Source organism: Salvia splendens, chromosome 2 (genome assembly GCF_004379255.2).
Source record: "Salvia splendens isolate huo1 chromosome 2, SspV2, whole genome shotgun sequence".
In the NCBI taxonomy this organism is placed as follows: domain Eukaryota; kingdom Viridiplantae; phylum Streptophyta; class Magnoliopsida; order Lamiales; family Lamiaceae; genus Salvia; species Salvia splendens.
In genome coordinates this window covers 4,758,500-4,780,800 of record NC_056033.1, presented here as the reverse complement: position 1 = coordinate 4,780,800, position 22,301 = coordinate 4,758,500, and the positions used below count along the sequence as shown (strand labels likewise).

The window sequence follows — 22,301 nt, the reverse complement described above, 5'->3', positions numbered from 1 at the left end:
CACAATGACACAATCAACAGAGACAACCCACTCGTAGCATGCCATCCAGATGTTGTGAATTTTGATTTTCTTATTTGCTAGTAATAATTTTATATTTTTATCTATAATACTATTTTAATTTTATTCATCTTCCAAGTTTCTCTCTATATTTCTTTCTCTAAATTTATTGGATTTATTACATTAATAGTTTTTTTGCAACATGTAAATACGTCATAAAAATTCATTAATGTTTGAATTGAATTTTAGTAATCACATTCACATGTACGAATACAAACAAAATCAAGTAGTTTTAGCCAGGTAAGATTGTCAAGTGGGCCGGATCCCCGTTTCAACCCCAGCCGTGTGAGGCCCACACAACTTGAGGAATAGCTAGGTCCAGACTCATAATTAAAGTGGGCAAGGTTGGGCCTTATTTTAAAATCTGAGCCCAACTAGATTCATTTGGTAAATGCTGGATTGTGCACAAAATAATTTTGTTTCCTATATTTTTAAAATTTCTTATGTATATTTTGAAAAATAGTGACAATTTGAGGATTTCGTTTTATATAAATCTTTTATGAACATTAGTTCATACATAAAATTGTTGGATGGTTTCGTAAGCACGTGAAATAGTATAATTGTTTTAAATATGATTATTCAAGTTCACCTTATTGCAATTATTTGTTAGGAAATTAGTTGGAAGAAGAGGAAATTTAAAGTATAAATCGATAGAACTAAATAGAGTGGAAATAATTACTATTATGAGTCATAAACAAAAAGAAAAAGATTATGGCACAAAAGAATACTTTGGGTTACCTAGAAGTTAAATTTTTTTTTTATAAATAAAATGCTTGAACCGAAATGACGATGATACAGAGCAACATGAATGACTACAGTACTAGCCTAAGTGGGCCGAGGTTGCCTCAACTTATCATATTGGACATAGACATAATTTTCAATGGGCCCACGAATCTAATGTAGGCCCATAAATCTCACGATTCAATAAAAAGGTCTATTAATAGGATTTTAAGTTCCCAATTCAATTAAACTTATATAGAAATAAAGCAGACTTAGTTTGACAAATCAAAATTGGTGATATCATTCCTGACTACTTTAATGAAATGGATAAGAAGCATTGATTAGCATAAAAAAGATAATCAATTAGCAATAATTACTCACATAACGAAAAAGGTTATTGAGACAAGTACAAACCCAAACTTAATCACATTATATCTCCCAGTCTCACTTAGATTCATAAACATATCTCTCTCTCTCTCTCTCTAATATTAATTGCATGACAAAAGCACATAAAAATAATGTAACAACTAAACATTATATGGAAATGGAGATAGGAGTAGTGAGGAAGAAAGTCAAAGAGTCCATCCTTGGATGAAATTAGTGTCCACAGCAGCAGATGATCCTTCTCCAACATTATAGTGATTATACCTGCAATATTACCAATTTAATTATCTATATATATTTACTTAGCTAGAGTGTGTGTATGTGTGTGAATTATATATATACCCTATCTGTAAAATAGGTTCTGGTTCAACTTCTGGAGGTGTTGGGAGGAGGGGAAAGCCACCGGTTCCAGCTGACGTTGCGGCGGCACCACCTTCGTTCCATGGCAACGAAAGGGCTCCCGTACGTTGTTGGTCTTCTGCCTCTACCTGCATTATAGCAAAAATGTCGTCACTATTACAATTAAGCAATTTAAGCATTATAGTAACAATATTTATTATTATCATTATTATTATTATTATTATTATTATTATTATTATTATTATTTATAGTTTTTAAGAAATGGAGTAGTACTATATTAATTAATTTTAATTGTTTGGTTGTGCATTTTTGTTTAAATAAAAATAGCTTATTAATTGTTTGGGACAAATATAATAAATATACTTACCGAGGACATTTCAAGTGACACTCTAATCTTGAGCTGCTTGTTCATGTCTCCTATCTGCCTTTCCTGCCACCATATATTTAACCATCAAATTTCATCAACAAAATTAATCAATTTGACTTTTTTTAATTTTCATATCGATCTCATAATATTTTAGTCTTTTCCACCCCAGGGCATAATAATAAGTATGAGATTGGTCTAATTAATCTCCAAATGAATTTTAATGATTTACCTTTCTGCCTAGCTCTTCCATTTCTTCCATCAACATATGTTTCTGAAATAACACGAGGGAAAAAAAGGATTGAAGCATGTATGCAATGTGAAATATCCAGTATATATTTTGCGAAGATTAAGATTAAACTAAAAAAGTCAAGGAATAAACACTTCATTATATATTCCCACGAAACAAGTAAATTAAAAGACGTGGGAAAATTAAATTCTTAAAAGTATAAATTTGAAAAGCAATACCTTCCTTTGCCTGGCTTGGGCAAGAGCTCCTTCAAGTTGTTTTTCAAGATTTTGCAACTCCTTGGAGCTCAATGTTCCCAGATTTTCACCGAGCAGATGCCTTTATTATCAAATTATATACTAAGATCTTTACCAACTATTTATAGTATTATAATGTATAAACAAAAATAAAACATATTGAGACTGAATTGTGTGAATGACCTTTGAGTTCTTTGAAGAGATTCATACTTGGCCTTCAATTTTGAGAACTCCTGGTACCAACTCTATTTTGATATCACAAAAAAAACATATATTGTACACTCCACTAAATATATGTGATTATTGTCATACAAAATGAAAATATTACTAACTAATTAAACCTGTGTTTCTCCTTCCCCACTATTTTCTTGATGATTTAAAGAGCAACGATGGTAACGTTCAAGGGTCTCGGTCGTGCTGCAAAAATAAATACTCCTACTTTAAACTAATTGAATATACTACAATTCTAGTAGTAATAAGTAAAGGGAGGCTAAACCATGTCATCATTAAATAAAAAGGTGTCACGCAGAAGAAGAAAAAATACTATGGTCTCCCAATCAAATCCAAAAAGGTAAGATCTTAAGGGAAAAAGGGGAAATTTCAATAAATATTTACTCCCTTCGTCCCAGTATAAGAGTAAGATTTAGTTATAGCACGGGTTTTAAGAAATTTGTGGAGTGTGTAATAAATGAAATGAGGTAGTGGTTGTTGGAATATGTAATAATTGAAGTGAGGTAGTGAAAAGTGGGACCTTTTTGACTTTTTGTATGTTAAGAATTTTGTTTTGTTTTATTTTTATAAAAGTAATGGCATTTGAGTGTAAATTTGATGAATAATGAGGTTAAATTTTATGTTCAAATATGGTAGATTCTAAATGTGACTCTTAAATTGAGACGGACTTAAATGGCAAAATGTGACTCTTAAACTGAGACGGATGCAGTATTTCACAGTTAGTGCAATTTCACATGTACATAATTTCTAGCAGTAAACAGATCAGTGTGAACTAAAGTAAGGGAAATTAATTTTGTTTCTAATAAAAACAAGTATCATTAATAATTTGCCTCAGCTACCTAAAAATATTAATTATTCACTACTACAATATTTTAAAAACGAAATTGTTGACTGAAAGTGTGAGTGTTTGATCACTCAAGAACAAAAAAGTTTTCCCCAGAATATCCCACTGCCACATAGGCCTACAAAAAATTGGAGAGGCTGCTACTTGTATAGACTGCTATTTCACATAAAATAAATCAAGAGAGGGGGGGGGGGGGGGGTAAAAACCAGTGAAAAAAGAGACCAGAAGATCTAAGAATGTGATGATGATTAAAACAGACAAAAGTTGAAGCTTTTTATTCTCACGGTCTGTGTTGTGCGCAGTTGCGTCAATTTTTTTTTTGGTACCCCACTCAATATTATCAAGCAAATAAGAATATATATGTGCATGTACACTCACAAATATATGTACTACTATTATATACTCCACATAGAGAGAGAGAGAGAGGGTGGAAGAAGAAAAAAAGGAGAGAAAACCCTAGATCTTGCACAGAGGTCCAAGAAGGGTCAACAAACCTAGTCAGTAATTCTTTCTTCTTTGATGATTCTCTTACAAATTATGAAACGTGTCGGCCCCACGTCCGAAGCATCAATTCTTAATCCAAATACAAAAGCACCATTCTTGAACCAATACAAATTTGATAGAAAAATTTATTAATTCCAGCTTTCCAGTTTAGTATAGCTCAGCTAAAGACCAAAAAATAAACTAATTACAACTCAAATCTTAGAAAACACTTGCAGTGTATCCTTTCCTAAAGCATGCCTGTAATAATTGGCTGAATTTTGTAAGAGATTTCAGAATTCAAGGGATAAGAAATTCATAGGGTTTCATTTGTGAAAAGAAAAATTATACTCCATGGATAATTAATTAATTAAATAGTATTAGTACCTAGTAGTAGCAAACTCATAGAGCTTGCCTCTGCTGGAGAAGATGATGAGGGCAACCTCAGCTTCACAAAGCACAGAAAGCTCATAAGCTTTCTTGAGAAGCCCATTTCTTCTCTTTGAGAATGTCACCTGTCTGTTTATCTTGTTCTCAATTCTCTTCAATTCCACTCTCCCTCTCCCCATTCTTTTCTTATCTTATCTCTTGTTTTGAAGGTGTGTGTATGTGGAGTATATATCTATGAAAGAGAGGGAGAGAGAAGGGCGTGGTGCAAATGGATAATTTTGTTGGTGGGGGCGGTGATACTGCAATCATCCTTGCCTTTATGAATGCGTACAAAACTGATTAGTTAACAATGAAAACGGTGGTTTGATTTCTTTGCCTTTATTATTCTTATCTCTCATGTTTAATTTCTTACCATTTTCTTTCTGCTTTATTCGGCAACGTCTATGTGCCCTAATGTGGACTATTGTTTTTTTTTACGATGGAGCGCAACTCAATTCACTTTTCTCTTCATATCAGTTCGGAAGTTACCAAAAGATTCATTTAGGGTATAAAGAAATGTAAAGTATAAATAGAGATCAACTTAAATAAATCACTAATTATATTTGTTTTAAAACCTTATAACTAGGTTTGGTCAGAAAGAGGTGATATAAAAATTTACAACTATATATAGAATAGCTTTGTTAAGGCTATAAGCGAATCAGATTTCACATATGGACCATCGGTCCATTTGTATATAATTTTCTCTCTCCTCCTTTAAACAAATTGGTCCAATTCAATTATCAGTTAACTGCTAATCGACAAGCCGAATTATCATCCATGTTTTTGCAAAAGAATTGACGCATATTATTGTTCAGTTGTTTGAAATAAAACAAGGTTACTAGCTAATTAATTTCCAATAATTATGTAGAAACAGTTGTAGATCCATCAAATTAATGGATCGATGTCCCAACTCCAATTAATATCTTGCAAGTAAATGCAATAACCGGATAAAACATTTTTTTTTTCAAATAGAAGAACTTCTGTTAGCTACTGATAGAAACACAGGACAGTAAACGTTTACTATTCAACTGATTACATATACTTTATTTACTGAAAAATAGTTATAATACTATTATAAAGTCAACATTTGAATACATTTCAAGAACGTAATTACATAGAAAACCCTGGTGCGAAAGAAAACAAAATAAGTATGACTTCACGTCCTTGTAATTATAAATTATTGTCCTTAATCTTTTTATCCTTGAAATTGGGATTAATAATAATGGAAATAGCACTGTTAGGATTTTGGGGCATATTTGCACAACTAATAGAATAGAAGGATCTATTTGTAATATTCTGTTTGCACTTTCTATTCCCTCTCTTTGCCATTTGAATTGAGCTGAAGTATAAATACAGCAATAGGGTTTTGAGATCGAGTGATTTTCTGGTGATTTGCACTCTTTCAATTCATTGAATAAAATCCTAGTTCGATACACATCAAAGTGTGTGTGCAAGCATTACTCATTCTCATCTTTTCATATGATCTAGAATTGATAGCCGATTTGGCAAAAGTTGATTGAATCCAAGATTCGATCGTGTTGTTCTAAGCTTCTCAAATTGGCGCCGTCTGTGGGAATCGAAAGAAGACGACGCGATCGACGATGTCTACGGCGAAGTTTGATGTAGAGCGATTCACCGGCGAGAACGACTTCGGTCTTTGGCGATTGAAGATGAGAGCTGTGTTGATGCAGCAAGGAGTCTGGGATTATGTGAAATCCAAGACCGATCAGAAGGAGCCTCAAGAAAAGGATCCAGTAAAGCTACAAGAAATGGAGTACAAAGCGTATAGCTCAATCTTGTTGTGTTTGAGCGATAGGGTGTTGAGGGAGGTACAGAAGGAGGATGAAGCTGCGGGAGTTTGGGGGAAATTGGAAAGGATCTACATGGAGAAATCAATTTCCAACCGGCTCCACTTGAAGCAAAGATTATTCAACTTCAAAATATCCGATTCAAGAAATCTCGCAGATCAGTTGGAGGAGTTCAGAAAGTGTATTGATGACCTCGAAAGCGTAGATGACGCCATCAAGGACGAGGATAAAGCCTTGATGCTTTTGAATGCTCTGCCCCAAAGTTTCGAGCAATTCAAGGACTCCATACTTCTAGGAAGGGATTCAAAGGTGACATTGGAGGAGGTATATTCTGCCTTGAAGTTGAAGATTGCTCAAAAATCCTCTGTGAAGGTAGTTGATCAAGCTGCCGAAAGCCTCAACATCAAGGCTACTGGAAAAAGGCAACAAAAGTTCAAGAAACCTGGTGTTGATAAGTGGAAGCCAAAGCCTCAGAGGGACTCAGATCAAAAGGAGTCAAGAAACTGTTATTGGTGCAAGAAACCGGGACACATCAAAAGAAACTGCCATATTTGGAAAAGGAAGATGGCAGAGGGAGAAAAGGAAGAGGTTACTGCAGCTGTGACAGAAGAAATTGAGGAAGCAAGGGCTCTAAATGTGGTAAGAAACAGCCCCATATCAAAATTGTGGATAATGGATTCGGGTTGTAGCTTCCACATGTCATCTTGTCTTGAATGGTTTTCTGATATGAAGGAGTCGGATGGGTCGGTTTTATTAGGTGATGATCATGTATGTGAGGTGAAAGGTGTAGGAAATATATGCCTAAAGATGGATGATGGATGTTTAAGAAAGCTTACAGAAGTAAGATACATTCCATCTATCAAAAGAAATCTTATCTCACTTGGCTTGCTTGAGAAGAATGGATATAGGGTGACTTTGTTTGGTGGAGAAATGGTGGTGACAAAAGATGGCCAAGAAGTGATGAAAGCCATCAGGAATAATGTGTTGTACTATCTCCAAGCAGAAGTCATCAATGGAGCTACAAATTCAACACAACAGTCCATTAATTGGCATGCAAGGCTGGGTCATGTAGGTGATGCTGGAATCAAGCAGCTTGCAAAGATGGGATTGATTGAAGTCCCTGATGATAGTATCAGCAAGGATAATGGCTCCTGTGAAGAATGCATCCTAGGCAAAAGCAAGAAAATGCCATATGGAGTGGGTAAGCATACATCAACCGAGCCACTTCAATATGTGCATAGTGACATATGGGGGCCATCTCCTGTCAATAGCATTGGAGGAGGCAGGTATTTTCTGTCCTTTGTTGATGACTTTTCAAGGAAATTATGGATTGTTGTGATGAAAGAGAAGTCAGAGACCTTTGGAAAATTTAAAGAATGGTGTGTGGAGGTTGAGTTAGAAACTGGAAAGTCATTAAAGTGTCTTAGAACTGACAACGGTTTGGAGTTTCTATCCTCTGAATTTGATGTTTTCTGTAAAGATAGAGGGATCAAAAGGCATAGGACAGTCCCCCACAACCCACAACAAAATGGGGTGGCTGAGAGAGCAAATAGAACAATCCTAGAAAGAGTGAGATGCATGTTGATATCCTCTGGAATGTCTAAACCATTTTGGGCTGAGGCAGCCTCTACAGCAGCTGTCCTGATAAACAAGTGTCCTTCTTCTGCTATTAATAATGATACACCTGACAAAAGATGGTATGGATCTGATGGAGATTACTCTAAACTTAGACCCTTTGGATGTAGAGCTTATGCTCATATAAGGCAAGGAAAGTTGGAGCCTAGAGCTCTGAGATGTGTGATGCTCGGTTATCAAAAGGGGGTCAAGGGTTACAGGCTGTGGTGTTGTGAGGAAGGAAACAAGAAGGTGGTTATCAGTAGGGATGTGATCTTTAAAGAATCAGAAATGCCCTTTGCCAATAAGGAAGTCCAGAAAGTCAGTTTTGAGATGGAGAATCAGAGAGGATCTGTGAATGAAGGACAAAATAGTTCTGAGGGAAGCACTAATCTGGAACCTGCTGATGATTTGAACAACACCAACTCACCTCGAAGAGTGATAGCAAGAGACAGATCCAGGAGAAACATTAAACTGCCATCTAGATTTAATGATTTTGACATGATGCATTATGCTCTTGCTGTGGCAGAAGGAATGGATTTTCATGAGCCATCAAGCTATAAAGAGGCTATAAGGAGTCCAGAGAAGGATAGGTGGTTGCTAGCTATGCAAGAAGAGATAGACAGCTTGTACAAAAATTAGACTTGGGTGCTGGTGCTGAGGCCTAATGATCAACAAACAGTGGGATGCAAGTGGATTTTCAAGAAGAAAATCGAGGCATTCAACAATGATCAGATCAGATTTAAAGCTAGGTTAGTAGCAAAAGGATATACTCAGAAGGAGGGAGTGGATTACAATGAAATATTCTCCCCGGTTGTGAAGCACAGTTCTATTAGACTCTTGCTTGCTATTGTTGCACACAGAGGTTGGGAGTTGCAACAATTGGATGTCAAAACAGCCTTTCTTCATGGAGAGCTAGAAGAAAGGATCTATATGGAGCAACCACCTGGATTTGTGAAACCAGGAGATGAAGGCAAAGTGTGTTTGCTGAAAAGGAGTCTTTATGGCCTTAAACAAAGCTCAAGGCAGTGGTATCTGAGGTTCAATGAGTTCATACAAAAGATAGGTTTTGAGAAGTCACTATATGATCATTGTGTCTTCATCAAAAGGAAGAATGGAATTGCAATAGCATATCTACTTTTGTATGTAGATGATATGCTGATTTCAGCAGAACACAAGGAAGAGGTGGAGAGTGTGAAATCTGACTTGAGGAGTGAGTTTGACATGAAGGATCTAGGAAATGCAAAGAAGATCCTTGGAATGGAAATTATAAGAGATAGGGATAAGAAAAGGATTTGGCTGACTCAGAAAAGTTACATAAAGAATGTGCTAGAGAAGTTTCAGATCAGCTCTAGCAGACCAGTTTCAGTCCCACTCAGTCAACAATTCAAGCTAAGCACCAGTCAGAGCCCTCAAGATGATGATCAAAGAAGAGAAATGGACAAAATCCCTTATGCCAATATGGTGGGAAGCATTATGTACACCATGGTATGTACAAGACCTGATATTAGTCATGCAGTGAGTGTTGCAAGTAGGTATATGGCAGACCCGGGCTTGGAGCATTGGCATGCTTTGAAATGGGTAATGAGGTATCTAAATGGTACTAAAAATTATGGGATTATGTTTGGTGGAAATAAGGAAGAGGTGGAGCAGCCTCTGATGGGATTTTGTGACTCAGATTTTGCTACCAATGTTGATACAAGGAAGTCACAATCTGGATATGTATTTTGTCTATATGGCTCTGCTGTCAGCTGGAAGTCCAGCCTCCAATCAGTAGTGGCACTCTCAACGACTGAAGCTGAATACATATCACTATCTGAGGCAGTGAAGGAGAGTCTATGGCTGAAGGGTATGTGCTCTGATTTTGGGGTTGATCAGAATGCAGTGACTGTATTGTGTGACTCCAACAGTGCCATATGTTTGTCAAAACACCAAACCTTCCATGAGAGAAGCAAGCATGTGGATGTCAAGCTACACTTCATAAGAGATGAAGTAGAAAGGGGATCTGTGAAGGTTGTGAAAGTTGCAACAGAGGAGAATGCCTCTGATATGCTTACAAAGGTTCTACCTGCTTCTAAAGTCAAGTACTGCATGAAGTTGATAAACATGGTTCAGCTCTAATGAAGGAATGAAAGTGAAGATCCAGTGCTTGTCAAGATATGTCCCAAAGGTGGAGATTTGTTAGGATTTTGGGGCATATTTGCACAACTAATAGAATAGAAGGATCTATTTGTAATATTCTGTTTGCACTTTCTATTCCCTCTCTTTGCCATTTGAATTGAGCTGAAGTATAAATACAGCAATAGGGTTTTGAGATCGAGTGATTTTCTGGTGATTTGCACTCTTTCAATTCATTGAATAAAATCCTAGTTCGATACACATCAAAGTGTGTGTGCAAGCATTACTCATTCTCATCTTTTCATATGATCTAGAATTGATAGCCGATTTGGCAAAAGTTGATTGAATCCAAGATTCGATCGTGTTGTTCTAAGCTTCTCAAGCACTGAAGCCCAATTTTCATTAGATGGTGTATGTAAGTGACATTTATAAAAGGCAAATACTACCGGAAAAAATACGAAGTTCGATTAAATTATGATTAATTTTGCAAATTAAAAAATAGATAATTACATTGTAACTTTCACATTTTTTTCATTTGTCCCATTTATTTGCATTTGGAAGAAATTGTGTGTACCGTGGAAGCTGAAATCCATGATTTTTTTTGAAATACTACAAAAACCATTAATATTAGTAAGAAAATTATTAAATACTTATAAGATTAGGCTTAAGTAATTTTGGCTTTCAAATCATACGTATATAATTTCTTCTCAAATCTAAATCAATGGTAAAATTGTGAAAATGCAAATTTATGATATAGTAATTCGCTATTTTTGAAAGTTGCATGATTGACCACAATTTAACAAAACTTCATGATTTTTGTGGCAATTTTCTTCACAATAATACAACTATATATGTGCAATTATTTCTTCAAATAATACAGCTAACAATAACAACAACCTCCTTATCATGAGAGAAATAAATACACTTAACTGCAATTTATATGTAATTGAGGGACACACTTGAGTAATTATGCTAAATCGGGATTCTTGATGTGAATTCATGAGTAATACTAGATAGGCATCAACATCAATCAATTATCAACCTCTAATTGTTTCTTGTTAATTACTCCCGACATATTAAGTCGGAACTCGGAATGACCAAAATTCATTTATAAATAAAATCTAGCGAGCTCAAACATGAACATGTGCAATCAATATTGCAATTTACACCACTTATTAAGTAGTTGGATTTATAAACCCATCAAAAAATCATGGTTACCATGTAGAGTAATTACTTAGTAACCATGCTTCATTGACATTAAAAATTGGGACTATTTATAAGCACATTATACTAAGAATAAAAGGAAATTTTACGTCTAATTGTAAACCCTAATATATTACCAACTGGGCTAGAATTGGCTCATTGGGTCCATTCTCATTTGACTTATGTCAACTATTTATCTTACATCAACTTCTTCATTATTACCATTAAATACTTATTTGAATTTACAAACAAAAATTAACTAACTTTTTATTTTTTTGGAAAGAAAATGTCAAGATACCTTTTCAAAATTGAAAAAGATATAATACCTTCTCGAATACCCTTTCCATTGAAGAATAAATTTTTATAAAAAAAGATACTTTACCATTCCATTTACTTCTTCCCTTGAGATACTCAAACGGGAGAAACAAGATTAATGGATTTGAAATATTGCACACTACCTAGCTTGTTAAAGATGTCCACATCGTAATAAATCATTACAAAAAATAATTCCTATGTCAGGCCTCAAACTTTATGTGGCGGATCTAGGTGAGGTCGGATGGTTCCAGTGGCGGCTCCAGGGGGCAGGTGGGGGCGGTCGCCCCCACCGTGCGACTAATTTTCCCTTATCTCGGATGTATATTTTCCATATCCGCCCCCTCCGTTGTCTCCGACGTCGCCCCGTTGACCGAAAAAAAATAACCATTATCTCCCAAGCTCGATGGGGATCTCATTATGTCATCGTGATTCGTCTTGCAAATATGTGGCAGTCAGTAACCGAAGTACTTGAAAACGTACTTGTTGATGGAGAAGAATATGAAACAAGGGGAAAAGCTGTAGGTCTCGTACAGAAAATGGAGACTTTTGAATTTGTATTCATCCTTATGTTGATGAAACATTTGTTGGGGGTTATTCAATCATTGTCTTGTGCCTTGCAACAAAGAGATCAAGATATTTTAAATGCGATTTTCTTGATAGAGAATGTGAAAGAAAGCTTGAGATCATTTCGAGAATTTGGATAGGATACTTTCTTGCAAGAAGTGAATGATTTTTGTGGGGCAAATGACATTTCAATAACAAACATGGATGATGATGCTCCAAAGCGGATTAGTAAGAGGAATGGTTCAAACATCAAGAACTACCATCATTATCGCGTTGAAATATTTTGTCAGGTAATTTGAAATTTAATATCTTATTCATTTACTAAATTAGAATCATCTTGATATTTAATCTTTCTTGTGTGTCAATTAGGTCGTCGACTTACTTACACAAGAGATGGAAAATCGTTTCTCTGAGGCATCCACGGACTTGCTAAGTTGTATGGCATGCCTCGATCCAAAAAATGATTTCGCTGCTTTTAATGTTCATAAGCTTGTTCTTTTTTTATATATAAAAGGAGGATCGACGGTGGTTCCCCACCTACTCCCCGAAGTGACTCGGACCCCCGGTCTAACGGTCGGAGGTGAAGCGTCTTACCAAGCTGCGCTTCGTTGTCAAGGTGGGACCCAATGGGTCCACCAACCCCGCAGGAACGGGTCCAGGATTTTTCACCTCCCCCAGCTTCTGGGTCCAGGCACGGGTACAGGCTTAATCACCTCCCGAAGCTCTGGAGTCAGGCCAGTGAATCCACTAGGCCACAGGGAAATTAATCCCCAAGATGCGCCTCCCAGGGATCGAACACGCGGCCTCTAGGATGACGCGGTATCCTTGCCTCCCTTCTCAACCAGTTGAGCTAGGAGGCTTGGATAAGCTTGTTCATCTTGCTACTCTTTACCCAAAAGACTTCACATCGACTCAACATACTGAATTGTTTAAACAACTTGAAACTTTTGTTGTTGTTGTGAGAAGAGATGCACGATTGAATGGTATTGAAGATTTGGCTAGCCTATCTCAGAAGATTGTTGAAACCAAGAAAGATAAAGTTTTTCCGTTGGTTTATCGTCTGATTGAGTTGGTATTGATCTTACCTGTAGCGACTGCATCTGTTGAAAGAGTATTTTCAGCAATGAAATTTGTCAAGACTAACTTGCAGAATAGGATGGGAGATGAGTGGTTGAATGACAGTTTGGTAGTATACAATGAAAGATCCATCTTTGCTAGTGTTTCTAATGAAAGAATCTTGAAACGTTTTCAAGATATGGATACCCGTAGAAATCAGTTGTCTCAGTTAACAGATGCTAGAGCTACTTGAATTGTAATAGACTTTCATTTTGCTAAAAAACATATTGAAGTATTATATTTAATATTTTATTATTTTATTATTTTATTCTGCTCCCTCCGTTTTTTTAATCCTGGATCCGCCACTGGATGGTTCGACCGACTCCACCTTTGGCCCATAGGGGTTGGAAATGCTACTGAGTTCAACATTTGGAGTTGTCGTCGAGCTCACAGTGTGACAAGTCCGGCCAATCCTTCGGGGATCGTGGATCACTTCCATTTTCATTGGTTAGCAAACGCCCCCACACCGCCTCTGCTTTCTGACAATGGTGACATATTTCTTTATTGTGTCTGACTCTATAAGTTTCGTTTTCTGTACACGCCATTAGTCTACCGTACGATTAAATGCAGCTAGCGGTGCCTGTTCAGGAGAATAAATAATGAGATTGGTAAGAAGTCTTTATCTTTGATCTAATAAAAGCCCCCAATAAAATAAATAGCCTAATAGCAATTAATAAAAACCTGCCCATAAGAAGAAGCTTGGAAGTGGAAAGAAACAACAATTTAAATACAGTAATAAGTATAGAAACTGACCCACAAAAATATTTGGTGTGGTGGCATTTAATTATAGAGTGGTGAGGTAGTTGGCACGACAATTGGGCCCCTTTATCTCTCGTGTAAAAATTTGCAAGTTTTGGAATTTTTTGGTACATATTTAGAAATTTAAATCATACTCGTTTTTACTAAAAAAATTTGTCCCATTAATTGCCCTATCCGAATTTGAATTTGTTTCACCTTTTAAGCCTCCAAGTATGAATTTTGAGGCCATATATATACGTGCTTTTCTTTTCTTTTCTTCTCTTTATTTATTTAAAAAAAATTATACATGTAGCATAGGATTACGAGATATTTATAGTGAGATAGTCTAAGGCAAATGTGGTAGTTAAAGCATACCATAAATGGAAATAACGTGGCGGTCCAAATTTGAAGGTTAGATTGGCCTTTTTGCAATTTTAAGTAACCCTTCTTTAAATTGCTTTTACGTTTTCAACAAACAAGATGCCCTAAATATTTTGTACTGCCCTATTACAATTAGGATAGGGGACCAGAATCATCATCATCTAGTTGAAATAATAAAAAAAAACTGCGTCCTTTTTCCTTTGTCATGACTACATACACACTTATCATTTTATTTGCCATGTTACAAAATTGGAAAATTGGTTGGATCGGAAAACTGAATAAATCTCCACTTATTTTGGAAGTCGGAGACATTGCGTCGGCCATTGTTGGCAAAGGATGACGGAGTTGTTGCACCGTGGTGCCAACAACAATTCCGCAAGCCAAAGAAGTTTCCAGGATCTTATGAGATGACAGTAGGGCTGGTCAATCCCACTCGGATCCACATATTTTATATACTATGTATAATAAACGTTTAAGAATTCTGTTTTTAAACTCATTCTTAAAACTAGTTTAAAAATCAAGGTTTATGGTACTAAGTCGCAATTGATTCAGAAGTTTCGATTTATATAGAAATGTGATGCATGATTTTAGCGACTTGAAATTTCAAAATTCGAAGTCACTGGAAAAAAGGAGTCAACAGCTAATGTTCTAACTTTCTTTCTTCTTTTTATAATTATATGTTCTCTCAATTAGCATATCTCTATTTGTTTTCAAGTTTTCCTATTGATGAGATATTTGAGCTTCACTTAATATGTCAAAAGCTTAAATGACAAGATAAATTTTTATTTTAAATAGAGTTACTATAACAAAATTATTATTTTTTTATTAGTTTAAGGATATATTATTAGATGTATAATAAGTTTAAAAAGTATTGTGAGAACACAGTAATACAATAGTCAATAAATTTAAAGTTTCATTAGCTTTTAGTATATCAAGGAAGTAATTATACTACTATTTGAGAATGTGCTGTTATTGTAATAACTCGTATGAATTGAAGTCATAAGACAAGAGATTTAATATGTTGTAACAATAGGTTGAGTAGCCTAAAGCAGGCAAGGGCACATGTAAAATTGAAGACGCATGCTTTGACAGACATGGAGATTTTGGTCTATTGCATAAATAGGAATATTGTACAGCTTTTAAAAGATTTTCAGGAAAGGAATAAAATTTACAAGCAAGTGAACATGGTTGCACATTGCATTCAATAACCTAATATTAAATGCTATGAGGGGGTAAAAGTAAGTAAATAATATGGTGGGAGTGATATACTACACATTATATATTCATCAAATAATGCCAATTGAAACAGAATAATCATATAAACAAAAATTCTTGGACAAAAAAAATTACAATGGGCTGACAAAAAATGCATGATATACATACAGGAGGAAAGCATACATTTCTACATTTCTAAGGTCCACTGACAAAAGGAATAAATAAGCTTAGATACTGCACCTCATAAATATGAGAATCTCTGAAGATAAGGAATTTACAACTTAACTGAACCATAAACTAAAGCACATTCTACAAAATAATAGTACACTAGTTAGGAATATAAGGCTCAAACAAACTTACACAAGGATTAGGATCGTATTGCATGATTTCTGCAGCACGTTCGAACTCCTCGCGCAGGACCCTAATACTGTGTTTGTCCACCACCCTGCCGAGATCATGAGACACCTCAAATGGATCCTCAATGCATATCAAGTGACGGTCGTTCCCAACCCTCCTAGTCCAGTCCTTGCCTCTCTTGCTGTAATGCACAAAGTTATTTTCTTAGTTATTTTACTAACGACACGTTTACGTTGCACAGCCCAACCCCTCAAACAGTTTCCCTTCCAACAAGCATAGGAAAGCAACACCGCTCTAGCATAAATCTAGTGATAGATGGATGTAAAAGGTTACTTTACTCGACCGTGACAAGAAGAATAAATGATGCAACATATGTCGAGAGTGAATGTTTCCCACCTGATCATGCTTCCTGTGCGAACTGATATAACATCATTTGCATAATCATGACAATAAGCCCAGTAATGGAAAAAGCCCCAAACCAGCTGAGCAACACTTTCTCGATTCTGTGCCCCGAAATTTTGAAGCTTCTCCACTTGGTCAAAATATGCACATTCCACATCCTCCACAGTTATATAATATGTAACCTGCATTCTCTGTGTAAGACGAAAAAGCAGAAGAAAATGAATTTGCAATTTCATTTATCCTCAAACGCAAAAGAAAATTAAGAGCAGATGCAATATCCAGAATAGACAAGTCATAGGTGTAAGCTGAGGCATGTTATCAAAGAGGGGGCCATTCAACAAAACAATAGACAGCCCATCCACAGTTGATTGCGAATTTGAGATTAAGAAAAAGTTGATGTGTACCGTGTTAGTGTTTAGTGGGCTTATAGCCTCGAAATAATTATCTACAGACTACACAACATGCTAATGTCTGACACTGTCACATGCATGGGACAATGGTTTTAATTTCCTAAATATATAACACAATAAATCAAAAGATGCAGGGAGCAAAAGTGACGGTGAATAGAAGCTTATTACTAAGTTACCTGCAAGCATGGAAGAATGGAAGGTCTGCGCTGTTGTAAGAAATGAATGCACATCAACACATACCTGTAAAACAAAGTTCGGATATTTAACAAGTAGAACTGAATTATATAAACCTGGAAATAAGAGGGTTGTTTAAGATGACTTACGCATAACTCGAGAGTGTTCCTTGGTAAGTCACATTGACTCCTCGTGATTTAGCCCAGTGTTTCACAATGAATGCCAACTGACGAAGTCTTACATCTATCCGCGCATAATCATGAAGCAGCTTAGTATTTACAACAGCCAGCACGTTGTTTATACAAATGTCACAGGATATACCCGTGACTGGATCCATGAGCTTCACTATAGGAACTCTGGCACGTGTAAGTGCCTGAAAAAATCATTAAAAATGGAAAGAACTTAATTAATATTCCAGCAGGGACACCCAAAAAGCAAGAACAAAGCGGTAAATTATGTAGGAGTAATTCATTAAGGCTCCCAAATGTGTTTCTTATGCCAACATGTATACTTAACTTACAACAGATGAACAAAACTGAAATCAGTAAAATAAATAGCATAACCAGAGACATCACTAACCTGTACATTCTGCAGATTGTCCGACTCGAATATTTTTGCCAGCTTTAGCAAGACCTCAGACTTTTCAATATCCCCAAGATCCATTTGAAGGCAAACATCAACATCACTTTTTGGAAAACCAAATGAGTTGGCACATGATCCATAAAGGAACAAGCGGGCATTAGGCCACTCTTTGCGAACAAGGTTCTCCAATAGAGTTAACAATTGCTTTTGCTTCAGCTTTTCTTCATCAGATGGGATCAAAGATTCAAACAATGCCAAAAGTGGAGCATTAAGCATGGTTATGTCATTTCGACAGGTTGTATGCCTTTTATGATTCCTCATCCTCTGTGCCATTATCCACTTTCCTCTGTCATCAGATCGATAATCCTGATCATACGAGAAAATTGTGAATCTTAAAATCCTCATATTTGTAGAAACATTTTCGACATAATATATGAATCTTAAAATCCTCAAACAAGAATCACAATCCAATACTTACTAGATTGAATATCAAATGATATTTTTCTATACTAATATTACGAAAAAAAATACTACTAATTCTTAGAAAGGAAGCAATAAAACTTCTGATATCAAATACTCCCTTCGCCCCACTGAAGATGACCCCCTTTCCCTTTTGTTTTGTCCCAACCAAAATGACTCATTACTAAAAATGGAAACACCTTTATTTCTACTTTATTCTATTTTTCTTACTTTACTCTCTCCATTTAACACACAAAATAAAACTGCATAAAATCCCGTACCACCCAAGGAAGGGCTCATCTTCCTTGGGACGGAGGGGGTACTCAGAAGCCAATACTTACTTGATTGGATATCAAATGATATTTAACTCATGAAAAAATTACTAAATCCTAGAAAGGAAGCAATACGACTTCTGATATCAAATAAATAAGAATATCAACCAAAGTTCACGTGAATGAGTACTAGAATGCCATCAAGGATTAATAAAGAGACTAAGCAGCCACACACAGCCACCAAAAGGTAGACATGCAACCAAAGGCACCTAACTGTACTTGAAGTTAGGTAATCCTAAACGTTCTGCTTTTGATGACATATTTTCAGATGACATGGGATTCCGTCCTCATTTCTAATTCCACCTAATAGCAATCCTAAATGCAAAGAGTATAACACTCCAATAGATGCTGCATCAAATATTAGAGCATAAAGTACAGTGCAACAGAAAAGGATGATGAAATTGTTCAGTAATCACATATGTTATGCAACAGAATTTTACTCTTTGTAGTCATTTATCCACGTGCCCAAACCCAAAATAACAAGTTTTATCAGTTCTCAAATGCTACACGGATCCTCTGAAGAATTTGGGATATGATGTTTACACATAAACGATCTCTATCAGAGTCTTAGGAGCAGAATGTTGTAAAGTGGGGATTACTTATTCCAGATGGTCGGGCATAAAGAATAGATACCAAGAACAGAGTTAAATTTCTCCAATGAAACTAATAGGTCGCATATAATATGCCATCGGTGGTGATTTGTTCTGTTTTAAATCAGAAACAAATATAACGAGATTTAGAAAAGTGCAGAGCATATGAAACTTTACTTTTACGTTCAATAGCCAATATCAAACGACACAAATGGACAGAAAAAGATGTTACCTTGTCGCGGATATGCTTCTTTTTACCATTCTTCTCACCGGATTGATCTTCAATTCCTAAAGAATCCACCAGATCCTCCAAAACATCTATCTCGGAACCATCGTTGTTAGCCTTATCCTCCCCACTGCGTCTGGACTCTTCACCATCCCCAGCACTGCGTTGCTTCATAGACTCCTCAATATCGAAATTAGAGGCAGGGTGGAGGCTGCTGCCCGCTGGCAAACCAGGCGAATCGAGCTGATTGATTAACCTATCACTCTTATAGGAATGAGCAGCATTACCCTTACCCTTACCCTTGTCCCCATTCAGATCAGGAGTCCTCCCATAACCATGCTCCACCGGCCTCACATTCTTGAAATTACTCGAAAAACCGGGAGGAGGAACTGCCACCCTTCCAGAATCTCCCTGCTGCAGCCTGCTCCTTTCTAGCGTCTGAGCTCTCAACACATTACTATTTGCCTCAACTGAACTCTGCAGAAACCTATTCTCAGTCGCTCTATAAAAGGACGGCTCTAAATCATTGACGGCACCATTTTTCAGAACATCCTGATTCAGAGACCCAAATATCAGATTCTGCCCCGGCTGATTCGGTGCGCTTGGATTCGATTTATCCCCGTAGAGCCCTAAATTCCTCGCTCCATCACCAGGCGAGACGCGCCTCAGGTGAAGATCGAATTGAGGAGGGCGAGACGGCGTGGAGAAATTAGGGTTCGGATTAGGGTTTTGGTGGAAGTAATTCTGCTGAGTGAAAGGCAGGGGAGGGAGGTGGCTCCAGGGAGGGAAGGCGAAATCGGCGCCGTTGGACGGAGGGAAGGCGGCGTGCGGAGGCGGAAAGGTGGGGATTGTGGGGCCGACCGCCGCGACGGCAGGGTCCTGTGAGAAAGTCTGCTGCTGTTGCTGAGGTGGTGGCGGGAAAATAGGATGTACGGAATCGGATTGCTTATTACGCAGTAGTTGGAGGAGGAACTCCCCGCCATTCGGCAGTGGCGCGTCGCCTCCTCGACCGCTCATGGTGGAAGTTGTTGGACGCCGACACACACAAACTACCTTAATCTTTTACTCCTTTATTTTATACAACTCATCTATTATTAAATCCTATTCATCGGATAAGAGCATCTACAACGGTGGACGGACGACGTCCGTCCGTCCGTGCCGCTGGCAAGGACAAGCTCTACCGTCTCTGCGCTCGTGCCAGCGAGCAGCTGACGTGGCGGCACTCGATTGGGCAACGACTTTGATTTTTTTAATTAAAAATCGGTTTTTAATTTAAAAAAGCCGATTAAAAAAATTTCCACTTCCCAAAAAAAAATCCTTTTTTTACCATTTTCCATCATTTTTAATTTTTTTCCCCCTAAAAATACACATTTTCATCTATAAATACTCCACTTTCACACCCAAAAATTCACCCCACATTACACAATTCTCATCTACAGTACACTCTCTAATTTCCATTCTCATTCTCATTCTCATTCTCATTCTCATCTTCATTCTCTCATATCCATTCTCAATCTTTCTTCCACTCCTACAACATAACAATGTCCGGCCAAGGCGATGACCCCCCGCCCCCCACGGTTGGAACCCCGAATGGTTCGGTTCACAACCGTTTCCTAGTCCGGAAACGAAATATTCGGCCCCTCCTCAAACCCAAAGTTCGGGTGTTCGGGGTGGCTACCGGCCATACCCAATCGACGACCAAGGTGCCCCTGAAGGTCGATACGGGTGGACACCGGAGCCTAGGCCGACCGCCCCCTCCCAAACTCCGACTCCTCCTACTCGCGGTGTCCGCACACCGTACACTCCGGCAGAGATGGATAAATTGTTCACAACAAACTTGGAAATCTCCGAAGATCCGGTGGTTGGCACGAACCAATCCGGCGATCACTTTTGGTGGCGCATCGCTCCCCGATACGATGAAAACCGGCCGCTGGGAACAATCAAGCTCAACGAGAGTATGGTGCGCAACGCCATCTACCGAGCCAACGATGAAATTGGCAAGTTCAATGGCTATTTCCTCCGGGAAGAGCGGAATGCGGGGAGCGTCCGGAGCGAGGTCGACATCATCACTGCCGCGTTGAGCACCTACCAATCCATGAACTACAAGTCGTTCAAGTACCTCAACGTTTGGCAGGAGACGTGGACGCACCCGAAATATATGGGAGGCGTAACATCCTCCTCTAGCGGCTCCTCCAAACGGTCAAGGTCGGTATCCCTATCTGACGCGGCTCTGAAGAAGTGGCTAGCCAACTCGCCAGAGCTAACTTGGGTAGCCCCGACGCCGGCCCGAGCGGTTCCCAACGCCGACCGCAAGGAAGGAAGAAGGCGGCGGCCAACCGCCGTCGAGCCGCGGCTGCAACCGCCGATGCTCCAGTTCCCGCTCCCGTTCCCGTTCCATATGCGCCACCTCCACCACCCACAAACTCGTTGTGGCAGCTTTTGGCCCAACTCAATATGGCCGATAGGTCTACTATGACCCACTCGCAACTTCAATCGCACGAGGCCATGATATTGGGCCTCCAAAGACAATTGGGGGTAGTGCCGTCGGATGAGTAGTTGTCCACAAGGTATTTTTAGCTTTTAATTATGTAATTTTTAATTTTTAGGAGTTTAATTGTGTAATTTTTTTATTTATAGGTATTTTTAGTATTTTAATTATGTAATTTTTAATTTTTAGGATTTTAATTATGTCTTTTTAATTTTATTTGTAATTTGTAATATTTATTGTGGTTTTTTAATGAATTTTAATTTTATTGAAATGTTTTTGTTTAATTGAATTTTAAATTGAATTGTGCTCGTCTTTGCGGAAGAGCACAGCTGTAGGTGTTGTGCTCTTGCCAGAGAGCAGACAGAAAAAGTGGGGTCGGGCCCACAACCGTGCTCGCTGGCAAGAGCACGATTGTGGGTGCTCTAATGGTATTTAGTGGAGTAATAATTGATTCCTTTTATAGTACCGAAAATAATTATTGAACTGATATACAAATATTTTATCCAAAGTTTATGCATGTGTTTAATTTATGATTTAATTCGATTGTATTAATTCATCGGATTTTGTGATTTACTTGAATCCCTTTTATTTGGATTAGCTATATTAAATTTTCAGAAAATAATCAGTCACAAATAAAAACATACTCTTGTGTCAAACACAGTTTTATCGGATAAACACTATCGTAATATGCATGTTAATTTGGTCATAAAATCTCTTAATTATGCACACTGCCTCTTTATTTTTTTCAGATAATATTTTATATCAAGTCAATATATTAATATTACCCAAATCTTTCAATTTATCGTTTATATCCAAAATATTTTGAACCTGTATCAATTTTTTCATTTAAACGT

General features: G+C 37.3%; 3 protein-coding genes across 4 annotated transcripts; 1 reads left to right on the top strand and 2 right to left on the bottom strand.

The window, feature by feature from the left end:
* Positions 1-1,140: 1,140 nt before the first annotated feature.
* On the bottom strand, positions 1,141-4,639 carry LOC121763583 (agamous-like MADS-box protein MADS3). 2 transcript variants are annotated; one of them, XM_042159643.1, is made up of 8 exons: positions 4,314-4,639; positions 2,713-2,788; positions 2,555-2,604; positions 2,354-2,453; positions 2,118-2,159; positions 1,889-1,951; positions 1,504-1,649; positions 1,141-1,425 (listed from the first exon to the last, which is right to left on the bottom strand). In XM_042159643.1, exons 1-8 carry the CDS (start codon positions 4,493-4,495, stop codon positions 1,350-1,352), a joined length of 735 nt encoding a protein of 244 aa, XP_042015577.1. In that variant the 5' UTR covers positions 4,496-4,639; the 3' UTR covers positions 1,141-1,349. The 2 variants fall into 2 exon arrangements, with proteins under 2 accessions (XP_042015577.1, XP_042015571.1); XM_042159637.1 differs by having other exon boundaries at positions 2,555-2,616; positions 4,314-4,634.
* Positions 4,640-12,177: 7,538 nt separating this feature from the next.
* LOC121760887 lies at positions 12,178-13,286 on the top strand. The gene is made up of 3 exons (XM_042156484.1): positions 12,178-12,267; positions 12,347-12,413; positions 12,823-13,286. Exons 1-3 carry the CDS (start codon positions 12,178-12,180, stop codon positions 13,284-13,286), a joined length of 621 nt encoding a protein of 206 aa, XP_042012418.1.
* A 2,217-nt stretch (positions 13,287-15,503) lies between these two features.
* Positions 15,504-20,017, bottom strand: LOC121784820 (UTP:RNA uridylyltransferase 1-like). The gene is made up of 6 exons (XM_042183063.1): positions 18,966-20,017; positions 17,350-17,718; positions 16,920-17,143; positions 16,773-16,836; positions 16,181-16,377; positions 15,504-15,965 (listed from the first exon to the last, which is right to left on the bottom strand). The coding sequence occupies exons 1-6, from the start codon at positions 19,974-19,976 to the stop codon at positions 15,755-15,757; spliced, it is 2,076 nt and encodes a 691-aa protein (XP_042038997.1). The 5' UTR covers positions 19,977-20,017; the 3' UTR covers positions 15,504-15,754.
* Positions 20,018-22,301: the final 2,284 nt, after the last annotated feature.